This window comes from Bombyx mandarina, chromosome 19 (assembly GCF_030267445.1).
Source record: "Bombyx mandarina strain Sakado chromosome 19, ASM3026744v2".
NCBI classification, from domain to species: Eukaryota; Metazoa; Arthropoda; class Insecta; order Lepidoptera; family Bombycidae; genus Bombyx; species Bombyx mandarina.
The window spans coordinates 4524235-4539977 of NC_143225.1; the positions used below are offsets into that span (position 1 = coordinate 4524235).

Sequence of the window (15743 nt, forward strand, 5' to 3'; positions counted from 1 at the left end):
AAATAACATTGAAATAATTTAAAAGTAGATGTAACGAGAACCAATAAGTTTGGAAAGCTCATCAGTGAAAACTTCTCGGTCTTAATGATGACAATAAGAACTGTTGAATTGCCTACGAGTAGGTAGTGATTTTTAATTAGACTTTGTTTTTAGAATAAAATTAATTAATTAGATTTTGTGATTTGATTTTAATCAAATTAGATTCTATTAATAATGAATTGAGGGAAACGACTTTCACTACCTCACAAAAAGGTTAGCTAAGTTTACAAAGTTATGTTGTAATTGTAATACATTCGAAAGCCTAATGAACTTAGAAGTCATTCTGTCGACATGGATGTATGCATATTAACCACAATTCTGAAAATACAGAATAAATTAAATTTATAAAACTAGTAGTAGTAAAGGAGATGATGTGATAGGTTGCTTACGTAGGCGAATTCCTATGCAAAATAGTCTACATTTGAAGACGAAACAACGATTTAACAATTTTAATAGGTACGAAATGACAGAAAGACACAGCCCAATGAGTTTCTCGCCGGATCTTGTCAGTGAGTCGCGATTCCGATTCGGTGGTAGATTCAGCAAAGCATTGCTCTTGCTAGGGCTAGTGTTAGCAAATTCTCCCAAGTTGAGGCCGTGAGCTCACCAACCCGTCCGGGCGAAGCTGAAATATCCTCCTCTTAGGCTACCAAGGAATAGGGAGGGGAAACAAAAGACAGAAACTACAATTTTATTTACATATAAGATTTATATAAAGCTTAGAGTGATCGTGTTCACCTGGTGTGATTTTGCTACCGGAGACTTCAAAAACGTAAATGAAACACCCACTCACCAACCTTGAGACAGCAGTAAGTTCTAGATCTCAGTTCTACTACACAACCTTGCCCATCAGGTACAACAAGGCTGTCCCACTTTTGGATCCAAAACGCATTACTCCTTGCTGCTGGTTCCTGCTGTTTTTGTGTGTCCTGCCTTATTTTTTGCTGCGAATCATATCACGCTCGAAGTCGTCGTGGCCTAACGGATAAGACGTCCGATGCATTTGTATTGAGCGATGCACCGGTGTTCGAATCTCAGGCGGGTACCAATTTTTCTAATGAAATACGTTCTCAACAAATGTTCACGATTGACTTCCACGGTGAAGGAATAACATCGTGTAATAAAAATGAAACCAGCAAAATTATAATTTGCGTAATTACTGCTGGCAGGACCTCTTGTAAGTCCGCGCGGGTGGGTACCATAGATTATAAACTTAATATATTTGAGAGTGGGTACTACCCCTCTGCCTATTTCTGCCGTGAAGCAGTAATGCGTTTCGGTTTGGAGGGTGGGGCAGCCGTTGTAACTATAGGTACTTGAGACCTTAGAACTTATTCTCAAGGTGGGTGGCGCATTTACGTTGTGGATGTCTATGGGCTCCAGTAACCACTTAACACCAGGGGGCTGTGAGCTCGTCCACCCATCTAAGCAATAAAAAGAAATAGTTTTTTAGGTTATATCCACTGACCAACAATGACCATAATGACGTAAGCGTTAGGGTACAGTTTGGCTGCGTGGCTGACTCCATCGTAAACTTTCTTGGCTCTGTATATTTCTTTCATCGCAGCCTGTGAGCTCGTCCACCCATCTAAGCAATAAAAAAAAAACGGTACCTTATCTATAACACAATTAAGGGCTGGCAGAGGAATAATTTGTTCGTAATGTTCACTTATACTTTTTAATCCGAAACTACTTACTTGGGATCCGTTTTTACCGTCTGTGCAATAGATGACCTTCAAATACTATAACTGAAATAAAACAAAGAAATGTATTTGTAAAACAATAGTCTTTATTGTTTCATTTATTTCTTTCGAGACGTGACGTCACGCCCTGTCAACTAAAGGCAACACAATAATAAGCACAAGGTTCCATAGTAACTTCCATCCCTGAGAAAGATCTACATTTTTGTAATTTTATAATATTATTTTAGAAAAATACACGTCCTCAGTGCTTTAAACTCGTAAACTATACACTAACATATTAATTACATCATAATTACACTGTGCAATTCTTTAAAAACTTTTATAAATAATTTATTTAACAAATGCACCATCATATGATGTTATAATTTCATTATTACAGCTAAGATAATTCGTAGTTCACGTCCAAAACGAACAAAATTAAACGAAAAAGAGAAATCACTATGCTACAAATAAATATAGTTTAAACTTTTAATTATTTACAAACTTCAACAATTATATATACAGAAAAAGTCAGTATGTCAAACTGTGTTTAGATGCAGCATATTATTAATTCGAAGAAGGCGAACCAATTAACATTATGTGTTGCGATACTAATACTAATATATTACAAATTATGCGTATTTAATGTGAAACACGGAAATTACATTTTCATTTGGCTTTTTTGTAAATTTCCATTATACGAACGCAACTTAACAGCCGTTGTTGCATCAGGACATTTGGATGTAATTAAAGCCTTCGTCAAACAGAACGCGTACTTAGCGCCGCGTACTTAACGTCGCGCTCTTTTCATGTCACACAAATTGACTAGATGAGTCTAACGCTCCTTGACGCAACGCATTCGCCAAATCATAGTGCCTTTCGATAGCAGTGTGAAAATTTAAAAGTATTAAGAAATCGAGTGATTCAGATGTGGCATTGTATAAGCATGGGTATTTTCTAACTATTTATATCATTTTTTCGGGCATTATCTAGTATTTTAATACACATTCACTCGGACGCTAAAATAAAATTTGTAAAAAATTACAACGCCTGACGTCAAAGCGTTCTAACGCCGCGACAGAGCGCTGCGTACTTATAGCGCTGGGGCCCTGTTTGACGGCATGTTACCATAGTAGTACAACACATCTCGGCGTCATAGCGCGGCGTCAATTTAGCGCTCTGACGCGCGCTAATTACGCACTCTGTTTGACGAAGGCTTAAGCAAGAGGGACTCGACTTACACATTTATGTATTGTTTTTTTGTTATTGTATTATTTACCCCGTACTATGGTTATCGGAACCCATCAAAACCGCGAATAGCGTCACCCACCTTGAGGCACGAGGCCAAAGTCTCAATTGTACAACGATTTCATGCCTCAAGCCTTATTGAATCTCCATCATCATCATGGTCCCAAGCCGGTTTCGGCCACGGCGACCAAAATTCGAATTCAAGGCGAAAAGGCGATTGAATCTCCAGTATGCTTAGTGCGAGTTTTTTAACGTTCTCGATAGCGTAAAACTTAACTCGAATTTGTATGAAGCTGGAACGTTTTCCTACGTTTGCCGCTAGGGGCGATATTTCAATAACTCGCACTAAGCACACGGGCTCCAATAATTAATTAGACAACCTTGATGTTTGTTTCCAAAAAAAAAACCCAATTTTTGAATAATTGGATATTAGAACTACTGTATAACTACAATTTAAGCAGCTAATTCAGAGCTGACCACCGCCTTCGCCACCGAGTTTACCACATCAATTACCCTGTGCTAAAGCAAGAGCTAAAAAAAGCCATTAATTGAGGAATATCTCAGAGATATAATGTACACTATTTATACGTTTTAATCTAGCGGTTTATTATTTTCATTATACCATTTCTGAAGTTACAGATAATTTACAGTTTCCATGGTCGAGGACTACGCGGTATTAAACAGTTAATGCAGTTGTAAGTAGGTCTATTGCTTGCGAAAACCGATGAACACATGAGGCGGTCAGCGCAAAAGTGGCCTAGCCCACAATTTTTCATATTCGGATTTATATATTGGAATTTATTCAAAACATAAGAGAAGTTTTGATGCAAAACTGGCCTATCGCTAGTTTTTTTTTTGCCCTTGTAGGCAGACGAGCACACAGCCCACCTGATGGTGAGTGGTTACCGTCGCCCATGGACTTCAGCAATGCCAGGGACAGAGCCAAGCCGCTGCCTACCGCTAGTTTCACCCATAGATAACCGATGCCTTTGTAAACATTATTTTCGCGCGTATTGTTTTTGCCTACGAAGCAGAGTAAAATTAAAATGAAATCTCATGATCTCCATATTAACTATGGTAAGCTTAGGCCACCTTTGCGCTGACGGCCTCATATAGCGGTTTTTAGAATAACCTTCACAACACAATAGTAATTATAAAGACAAGTGCAAATGTTAAGTTTATTCCTGAGGGCTGACCTGCGCTACGCTACAACAAAAACATTTGTAACGAGACATCCACATCGAATTGACGATTCCAATACATGGCAACGTCGCATCTCAGTAAACTACATAATATCGACGCTTGAAAGGCAAACGTGACTAAGCGACAATAACTGCTTTATACATAAACCATATTCGATGCGCAAAAAATATATATTTCTAGGTCTATTAAAATCATTTCAATCCTACAGCTAGATTCGTTAAAAGAGAATTGTTTTCAGGTATTTCAACTTTAAATTAATCTACTGTAAAGTTCACGCATTGTCGCTTAGTCACGTTTGCCTTTCAAGCGTCGATATGTTAAAACCGCAACATTTCTCGAAACAGTTTTCTGTGAGAAATATTTAACAATTAACAAAATCCGAGGTCACATTACCATTCTATTTTTTTTTTCCATTAAGTAGTTTTAAATAGCATCTATGATGATATCGGATAAAGAATTATTGTTTCAAGCGTAACGTTGAAAGAAAATTAACGCGATATTCGAGTAGCAATTTTTACAAACTTCTCTCAACATATTTATAACTAGCGAACCGCCCTTGCTTCGCTTCGGAAACTGTAATTTATTATTGATTTCTCCACTATTTAACGGATGTTATTATACATATAAACCTTCCTCTTCAATCACTCTATCTATTAAAAAAAAACCGCATCAAAATCCGTTGCGTAGTTTTAAAGATTTAAGCATACATAGGGATATAGGGACAGAGAAAGCGACTTTGTTTTATACTAAATAGTGATTTTTTAAATTCCGTTGTAAAGTATCGTGATCAATCATTACAAGTCATACACCATAATATGAATATTTCAGATTTCACTCCGCTATTTATCTAATTCGTTACGATACTTGTTTATTTTGATACTCGATGACGGACTACGGTTTCTTGTACTATGGAAACCAGAGATCGATATATATACTTATGTATGTATGTACTTAGTATATAAATATATGCACATATTGATATTTAACACCTAAAGAGGTAACAAACAAACCTATTCTTCATAGGAATGTTGGCGGAGCAATCAGCACTGACTAGTGCACAATTTAGTAAGTCAACGATAATTAATACAATGAAAATTTAATGTTCAGTAAATGTGTAAGTGAGTGAGAAAATACAAAAATCACAAATCAAAAACATCACCGAAAAACAAACGAAATTCCTTCTTCAAACTATCGATATTACGAGTGTCGTCATTATAGACGCACAGCACTAGCTGCTATCTACATTAGTGATGTACCTACTCGTGTGATTTTTTTTTAAATGACTTTAATGAAAGCTTGATTTACAAAATTTTAACACAAACATTGAGTGTTCGTCATAGGAAAGTAATTTATATACAATATAATATATATAAATATACACTAAAGAAGTAACAAAAATATTTTATATATAAATTAAACAAAAAACTTAAAAATAATTTAAATGTCTACGATATGAAAAATAGCTTCTGTTAATGCATTATTTAAATATAACATGGCTAGTTAAAATTTAAAAAAAAAACAGCAAAAAATTGTGCAATACTTTCTATCGCTCGACATAAAATCAAAGTTATGCTGATCGACTCTAATACAATTAAGGCGTCTAAAAATTAAGGCCTTTGCATTAGAAAGTTTTATTATAATATAAACTACAAACTAATTTAATAATAAATATTATTATATCATATCTAACAAAAATATTCCGCGTTTCTTCATCGAAACAAATTATGTGTTTTTTTTTTATAATTTGGGTTTTTCTAGTCGTGTTTTAGCTTCAACGACAGAACATATTCAAGATATTCCACCTAGAATGTAAAAATATAGCTAAAGCTAATATCAAAGTAGCTAATATTAATCAAATGTGTGGTCGTCGTGGCCTAACGGATAAGACGTCCGGTGCTTTCGTGTTGAAGCGATGCACCGGTGTTCGAATCCCGCTGGCGGGTACCAATTTTTCTAATGAAATACGTACTCAACAAATGTTCACGATTGACTTCCACGGTGAAGGAATAACATCGTGTAATAAAAATGAAACCCGCAAAATTATAATTTGCGTAATTACTGGTGGTAGGACCTCTTGTGAGTCCGCACGGGTAGGTACCACCGCCCCGCCTATTTCTGCCGTGAAGCAGTAATGCGTTTCGGTTTGAAGGGTGGGGTAGCCGTTGTGACTATACTGAGACCTTAGAACTATATCTCAAGGTGTGTGGCGCATTTACGTTGTAGATGTCTATGGGCTCCAGTAACCACTTAACATCAGGTGGGCTGTGAGCTCGTCCACACAGCTAAGCAATAAAAAAATAAAAAAAAAAAAAAAAAATAATCGTCTAAATATTTGCGGAATCGAACACTTAAGAAAGTCCAAGGGAACGATGATTTATCAGGATTTTTAATCGGCAAAATTACGTGTTACACTGTATCGATTATTTTCGATCGTTCGTCACATGATCATCTATCTCTCTCTATCATCTACAATAATTCACGGCTTTTGAAAAATATACCAAAAGCATAGTCATTAAGATTATAAATCGTGTACGCATAATTTAAGATGCACTTGTATCTTGTTGTAGCACTTCGAACTGAGGGAGACAATTTTATTTTTATATACCTTCGCCTTAAATGTTTTAAGTTTTGTCTATTTCAAATTCACGTAACATTTTTTTTTATTGCTTAGATAGATGGACGAGCTCATAGCCCACCCGATGTTAAGTGGTTACTGGAACCCATAGACATCTACAACATAAATGCACTACCCACCTTGAGATATAAGTTCTAAGGCCTCAGTTCCAACGGTTGCCCCACCCTTCAAGCCGAAACGCATTACTGCTTCGCAGCAGAAATAGGCGGGGCGGTGATATCTACCAGTGCGGACTCACAAGAGGTTCCACCACCAGTAACCAGCTACATGGGAACATCTTGAGTGTGTTCAGTCGCTACGTTTTTTTTTATTGGTTACATGGGTGGACGAGCTCACAGCCCACCTGGTGTTAAATGGTTACCGGAGCCCATAGACATTTACAACGTTAACGCGCCACCCACCTTGAGATATAAGTTCTAAGATCTCAGTACAGTTACACGTCACAAGATCGTCCTATATGTACGTCGGGCAGTGCTCCAGGCTGGTCCCGCAGGCGTCGCAGACCCTCGCGTCCCGCTGGTTGACGAGCGTGCAGGCGGGGCACTCCCGACCCCCCGACGTGAGCGGCTCGATCTGGGGGCCCCTCCTGGACTTGCCGCACATGTCGCACGCCACGAGCGCGTCCCGGTTCAAGTACGTGCACGTGGCGCATTCCCATTTCCCGATTTTCGTTTGATTAGCCGGTTTTTCTTTCTCGTGCGATGACGACGTCCGGCTCGCGGGTCGGTTCTCGCCGTTCTGTCCCGGCGGTGACCTCCTCACTTGGTCCGGTTCGTCTAACGACACTATTAGCTGCGCTTTCAGATCGTAGCTCTGCGGACTCGACGCTGGAAACACAAGAAAAAAACTCAATTAATTTTTCGTCGGTGTACTGTCTAATTAAAACCACTTGTATGGTTACACTAGGTTTATTTATAAATACGACTAGCTGTACCCGTCCGCTTCGCTGGGCATTTAAAATTAACATTATTATTTCTCACCCCCACAACGATTCTCATCATTAACCCAGTCCAACACTCATATAAATATTAGCCTATTCATTAATAACATGTATTTTTTACATGAGACATCCGTAAAAAACACTGTAGATTTATAGATTAGTATAGATTAGACTTTTCAAAAACTGAACAAATAATTTTTGGTCAATTTAAGAATCAACCCATGTTTGACATATATAAAAATCCTTAGCCTGTTTTATGTATTTGTCTATAAACATACAAGAATTTAACGGATACTGTATCTTATATTAAAAAAAACACCAGATTTCACGACCTCTCTCGTACTTTCGATAATATAAAAAATCATCACATCAACATTAAGAGAAAAAAGTCAAACACGGAATTGAAAACGACAGTATGAATGAGACATAAATATAGACCAACTTATCGTGGGAGCGAGAGGTGAATAGATACATCATACTTCTACGTCTATCTATTGTGTACGTCAAATGTTATTTTGAATGTCTACTGACAGGAAAATAAATTCACTGGCAAGTGGCCACAACGCATTTTAAGTAGATTAGTGTTTAATGTGTTTGGAGTAATTTTTCTAATTTTCTTTTATTAACGAGGAAACCCTGGTAACACATTAGTAGAATTAAGTAACAAAATATTTTTTTCAAACAGCAACACTGGTCTGAATAATATCAAAATGGAAAACAGTTTTAGTATTGCGCAAATTTTGAAGCGTCCGTTGTGTAAAGAAATTATATTATATAGGTGGCCATATTTAAGTTGTTTCTTTAATTGTACTTCGCATTTCTGTGAATTTTGTTCTAACTGCAGTCTAATATAAAAAAAAATGAAATATAGATATCACACAGAAAGGGGTAACAAAAAAATGTAATCGAGATTTTCTTTATTGCTTAGTTGGGTGGACGAGTTCACAGCCCACCTGGTGTTAAGTGGTAACTGGAGCCCATAGACATCTACAACGTAAATGCGCCACCCACCTTGAGATTTTAAATTCTAAGGTCTCAGTCTACAACGGCTGCCCCACCCTTCAAACCGAAATGCATTACAGCTTCACGGCAGAAATAGGCAGGGTGGTGGTACCTACCCGTGCGGACTCACAAGAGGCCCTACCACCAGTAAAAAAATCCAGAAACTACTTACATGCATTCAATACAACATTCGTTTTCGAAGAGTGCGCTGTATTTTGGTGGCCATTCTCTGCAGTCTTGCCCTTCGGTTTGTCGATTTCCTGGGCTACCAATTTCGCGGGCTTCCTGACTTTCTTGACTTCAGCCGTGCTTTGGACGGGGCCATTCGCGCTGTTCTGCTGTTTGATAACGTCCTTCCTCTCCTTAATTTCCTTCTTCGTCAGCAGCTTGACTTTATCCGGGGCAACCTTGTTGGGGACCAACGCGTCAGCCTCGGGGTTACCGATAGGCTCGGTCACCTTCCTCGTTCTTCTCTCGTCCGTTTGTTTCTTGGCGAGTTGCTTCGTTCGTTTGGACTCCTGTTCCTGTTTCATTCTCATTAGATTTTCGTTAACTTTCGCGGTCCTGTACATCTCCTCGTCGTAAGTTCGGTCCAGGTGTAACGCTTGGAGGCCGTCCTCTAAATCGAGGGTAGTCGGTTGGTATTTAGCTCTCCTCTCTTCCCTGTCCAATCTGTCCAAGGTTCGGGAGTCTCTATCGAGAGACGGAGAGAACCTGCTCCGGCTCTCGTCGTGGTCTTTACTCGATAAATTTCTGAAAACGTAGTCCCAGCTCTCGTAGGTGCCCATGCCGTCTTCTTTCGCTTTGCTTAGCGTGGGTTGCGTGTCAGAGCGAGGCAGACTTGGTAGAGTGACGTCACTGAAGCCAGACTTCGAAGTGCTGTTCCTCCTAGAAGATTCCTGTCTCCGCTTGTGCCTGTCTTCGTCTCTATACCTCTCAAATTTACCGTTCTCGTAGTTCGATTCGATTTCTATGAGTTGTCCCGTGGGCACTGCCGGATATTTGTACTGTGCGACTGGAGGGTAGCCATTGATTGGTACGTTCGTTGCGTGTTTTATGGGGGGATATACGGGCGTGGGGATCATGTATGGGGCCTGGACCGGGTAGTAATAAGGCACGCCGTAGGGAGTCATCATGGGGACTGTGCTGCACTGGGGCAGGGTGACGGGAACCTCGTGCGGGTGCTGGTACGGGTACATCATTGCTGGGGGCACCATGTACGGCACGACTGGGAAGTCCTCGTGTGGGTCCTCGCACAGGTAGCCGCACTGCTGCAGGGAGTGGTCGTGATATCGGGGGTCGACCATTCTACTGCGGTGGGGGGGCTCCGACGCAGCCGTCACAGGAACATTCGAATATATGTCTGAATCTAAAACAGTAAAATGTAAACGAAGATTAGTATTAGCGAACCAATTATAATAAAGGATATTGCATGATAATAATCGTATTTCCTTCTCCCTTCTATTTATCAGCCTGTATTAAAAATCAAAAAAATTAAGTTTAATTTTTCCATCTTATTTTAATAACTAAGTTAAGTATTAAAAACTTAAATATGTAAGTCTACACTTATTATCTGGTTTTCTTATTCGAAACCAGTTTCTTGATCGTCTTACTGTACAGCATAAACCTCCCCAAGGGTTCTCCATAAAGTACTATCCTGCGTTTTTCTCCAACCAAGTCGTTCCTGCCACTTTTATGATGTCAGCATAAGGGACTTCGGTAAATAAAGATCAGCTAGCCAACACAGTAAGAATTCGAATATTGATGTGCTCTGGTAACCACTCAACACCAATTAGACAGTGAACTCCTCAAATCTACTACGGTGGGAACTAATAATGAAAATATATTCAGTTTAAAAAATAGTCATCTATAGATATTTTGTTACACCCTGTATGTGTATGCTATACTGACCGTGTCCGTATCCGCGGCTGCGGGCGTGCTGCGTGTCGGGCTGCGCACGCTGCCGAGCGATCTCCGCCCACGTGGCGCGCACTCCGTTACTCCACACAGCCTCCCAGATCTGGCACATTATCTGATGAAAACACAAATACACCTTCTCTTGATTTTTTCAATAGGCTGATTATACAAAACACTATAGGGATTATTTTTACACTTCAATTAAAAAATCAACTGTGTTTAAATTATTATAGATGGATGAACCGAAAGTATCTATTAGCATATTACATGAATATAAATATGGATGGAATGCAACAACTTTGTCTGAATCGCAAACGACAATTTCAAGATAAGCTTAAATAGATACAAGTCCCAAAGAATAACATAAAGTCCGTCGGTCACTAACTCATTTACTCCTAACCCTCCTTTCATATTTCTGTTACACAGTCTTTAGGTAAAGGGATTTATTGGAAACAGTTTTACAGTCATATTTAGTTTGTATGTGATTTTTTTTATGTTAATGGTATTACTGTTGGTCCGGAGGCCTTTCCAGTTTCACCAGGACAGATGTGCAAGCTAGGGCTCAGACAGGAGTATGTGAATAATGCCCAAAGATTCACCTGACATTCGCAATGCGCTATGAGGGCGTCCCTAGACACCGCAGCTACCATGTCAGGGCAGATGGGCTCTTCCAACACCAGCCTGCCGCTCCCAGCCGGCTTGTAGCCCATCGCGTGGAGAAGCGTCTCGGCACTGACGAGATTAGCTTCCACTTCGTGTTTGTAGTATCCAGAATACAACTGAAAAGAAAGTTTAAATTAAAATGTGGTGTGTTGCTGACATCTGTCATTGTCTTTTTAATTAATAGTTGTATATATATTATTATAAGCTTGTGTTAGTTGGAATGCTTAAACGTTCTAAAAGAAAGACAACTAAATGTGGATCAGTGATTTGCTTTCAGAACCGTTTTGAAAGAGAAATAATTTGTTTTTTTTATAGCATAACAGGCTGAGCAGTGCTATCGTATCATGCACAGCTTGGGGCAGAGGATCTGATGAGAAGAAACTATCCTTATTCCTTCATTCCAGTATACCTCGAACTTAAGTCTCAATATGAACAGCGCCAGTCATATCAAGTCAAGTTAGGCCCTGTTAAAAGCTAACAATAATAACTAATATCATATGTATGCTTACAAAATCTCGTAGAGCCCATTTCATTTCATTTTCATTAAGTAAACGTCATTACCACGTTTTTGTTATATCCTGTGAAATGATCTTACCCTGATAGACCTGTATTCCTTCCTCCAAGGCTGAGCGAGTAGGTTGGTCGCGTATCTTGCCAGAGCCGCCCATCCGATGCCGGCGCGGTAAGCACTAAAGTCAGGTAATTCGTTGATTGTCCGCTGGAAGACTTTTCCCGTCTCCGATAAACCGAACTTACATTCATGAGGCACTAAAGACAGGTACTCGATTATATAATCTGAAAAATAAACATATTTTTTTAAGAAACATATAACTGATATGCCCAACTCAATAATTAATTGTTATTGTTTATGCTGAATTGGTAGAGTAGTTGTTTTGGTTTCAATATTGGTCCCTCAGAGAGAGAGAGAAAGAGAAGACACTTTATTGCACACCAAAACACAATTTACATTCAAAAACTGTCAAAAAACATACATTTGTACAATACGCGGTCTTATCAACAACCGTTTAATTTATAGAAATTCTGGGAAATATATAAAAATATAGCAGGTACGTTGCAGTGTACTATTGATAATACATTATTATAGAAAAAAAATATATATACAACAAATAGATATAACCAGAGCTCATATTACAACAAACGAATCTCATCATACATTAGCAAGATTCTCTGACCTTCAAGTTTCTTCTTCTGCTGCAATTTCTCTGGACTTTCGTCAGTCTCAAGGTAGCTATAGTGAGCATCCTCTATTCTCCTCCAGAGAGCCGGTAGCCGCTCGCGCAGCACCGTATCACCCATTCCGGCAACGCACGTCATCACCATTACATTTATACTCCAGCTGTTGGTCAATAAACATTTATACAAATATTGATACAAATTCTCAAAGGAAACAAAACTGTTCAGAAAACTTAGGCCCCATTTAGTGGTTATAGACACAACATTAAGGATACCATTGGCCATTTTGAAATATTGCATTTAATTAGATCCCTTTTGGATAATGAGCATTGTGTGTGTGTGTTTTTTTTTTATTGCTTAGATGGGTGGACGAACTCACAGCCCACCTGGTGTGAAGTGGTTACTGGAGCCCATAGACATCCACAACGTAAATGCGCCACCCACCTTGAGATATAAGTTCTAAGGTCTCAAGTATAGTTACAACGGCTGCCCCACCCTTCAAACCGAAACGCATCTCAAGTATAGTTACAACGGCTGCCTCACCCTTCAAACCGAAACGCAATTGATCCGATTGATTGAAACCGTTGATCGTAATGATGATAAAAATAATGAGTATGTGATTTTTATTACATTTTCCTAAATAATGAACTTACAGTAAGAAATTTTCAGGTTTATCTTAATGGTTTTCACGCATTTAATACATTTGTTTTATTAATAATTCTTTGTTTTTAATATGAGTGCATTTTTTGTTTCCGATAAAGTTTCCTTATTTAAGTAATCTTGGAAAAGTTAATAAATTGTCTGTTTAAACTTAATACATTTGGTGATAGTGATGTTCTATTACAAAATTACAATTCAAGGTGATCAATATCCTATGTCACTAGAAGGCAAAGGCTATGATGGATAGGAAGAGCATCAGGAACAAATCATACATGGCCGTCTGGCACCAAACATTTTATTTATTTATTGTTTTGATGGGTGGACGAGTTCACAGCCCAACTGGTGTTAAGTGGTTACGGGAGCCCATAGACATCTACAACGTAAATGCCACCACCCACCTTGAGATATAAGTTCTGAAGTATCAGTATACTAACAATGGCTGCCCCACCCTACAAACCGAAATGCAATACTGCTGCATGGCAGAAATAAGCGGGGTGTTAGTACCTACCCATGTGGACTCACAAGAGGTCTTACAACCAGTAGTTACCAAGTTACAATTTTGCGGGTTTGATTTATATTACACGATGTTATTCCTTCATCGTGGAAGTCAGTCATGACCATTTTATAAGTACATATTTCATCAGAAAAATTGGTACCCACCTGCTGGATTTAAACACCGGTGCATCGCTAGATACAAATGCACAAGACGTCTTATCCACGGCCACAACAACTAATCATGATTATGACTGTGTTTCTCTGTACTGCCACAATGAACTTATGTACATACTTAAAAACATTAAAATATATGTATATTTAGGTACTGAAAATCGAGACAAAGAGCAAATATATAACTTATTTGTCATTGGAATTTCTGCTCAAACTGAGAATAGAACTCACAAGCCTTCAGCTGTTAGGAGCAGTGACAACAGCACCACCAAGTTAGTGCATAAATTCATCATAGTTTATTATAAAAATAGAAATTCATTATAGTTTATTAAAAATATTTTTATGGAAAACCTATGGCTTATTGTGATATCACAATATCCCACCAAATTTAATTCTCCAAACAATTTATGTCATACAAGCCATCATCAAATACAAAATACCCATGGCTCTTGTCACCACTTAAAACACAGTGGTCTCTAGATTCATCAACACATCTGGAGAACAATAAAAAATCAATTGTTTGGTGATCAATTTCTAATATTGTGATACAGTCTTCAGAGAAATATGTCATATCTTTAAATATTATTGAATTGATAAAAAGAAAACATTATAGGCATTTTATGGATTAACCAGGTGGGTGGCGGCTAAATAATGCACTAGTCTGTGAATGTAAATGTTACATATTTATATTAACATCCTGTCAGTACTATTAGTATACAATCAATTATATAAATTTCTCACTATTTGTATTATAACATTAAATTTAAAATTCAACATCCCCACAAAAAATTGCTTATCAATTTGTCGAGTGGCTACTGTGCTGTATATATAGTAAGTGGGTAAAAATCCAATAGGTAAATATTTCTACTAACTTAAAATTATTTCTTTAACTGAATGATTGCAAAGAGTATGTACCTAGCTAGTGTTCTACATACTGTTATCTGTAGTTAAAGTTAAATGGAACGATTATAATTAAAGAAGTATTATAAATAAACAAATACAAGGTAATATACTGTGTGTGTCTTTACTCCCACGCCAACTAATGTAAGTTTTATGTTACATTATTATCCGTAAATAGCTAAAAGTTCAAACAAACAGGAAACGTAGAGACAAAACCGAAGATTATTGAACTCACCATGCAGTCTGTTCCTGGTTGTCAAAATTTATTTCGTTGCACCGAATGTGGAGCAGACAAAAATAGTTCACCCAAAATAACAATACCACAAATAGCTATTTTTATTTAATTTCTAATGTTAACCAAGATTACGCGTTTTGAATTCATCGTATTTAGCCGCTCGCCTTGAATAAATATTACGTTTAATAAAGGTACCAAAATTAAAACAAAAAAATACGGAATTTGTTTTGACATTTGTTTGATGGCTCATAGTTTTTTATGGGACTTTCTCGGTTTCGATGGCAAAAGGATTTAATTGTTAAAATTTCTGATTGAAAAGACTGACTAGTGTAAATGATTCTTGGCATAGGCAGTGCTTCGTTGAACACCAAATCGGAGTCGAGACCCACTGAAAAGATCTGGCAAGAAACTCAGTGGGTTGTGTTCGATGGTCAAGTTGCAAGTCGAACCCTTGGGATGCTTAAAGGTTCCGAGATTGGATCGAGTTTTTTAGGCATACCGAGCACCGAAAGATTATACATTTTCTGTCACACTGTTATGGAGCCGTTATATACTTAATTTAGATTGCTAAGGTATTCTGTTTATTATGTAAAGATAAGTTTTATTGAAGCTGACGAAACAGTCATTCGTTTCCATTTCTTCAGGAAATTTTATTTTTAAAGTTAATGTAGGTTGTACTTTGTTAGTTAGTGTTTAAACATAAACTTCTGCTTATTCTTGCCCTTATCCCACATTATGGGAAGCCGGCACAGGCAGCGT

At 38.0% G+C, this 15743-nt stretch overlaps 1 protein-coding gene across 1 annotated transcript; it reads right to left on the bottom strand.

Moving 5' to 3' along the window:
• Positions 1–1806: 1806 nt before the first annotated feature.
• tamo (PUB and ZnF_RBZ domain-containing protein tamozhennic) lies at positions 1807–15232 on the bottom strand. Its single transcript, XM_028169674.2, has 7 exons — positions 14985–15232; positions 12523–12686; positions 11925–12124; positions 11266–11445; positions 10661–10781; positions 8922–10118; positions 1807–7634 (listed from the first exon to the last, which is right to left on the bottom strand). The coding sequence occupies exons 2-7, from the start codon at positions 12668–12670 to the stop codon at positions 7261–7263; spliced, it is 2220 nt and encodes a 739-aa protein (XP_028025475.2). The 5' UTR covers positions 12671–12686; positions 14985–15232; the 3' UTR covers positions 1807–7260.
• Between the last annotated feature and the right edge of the window lie 511 nt (positions 15233–15743).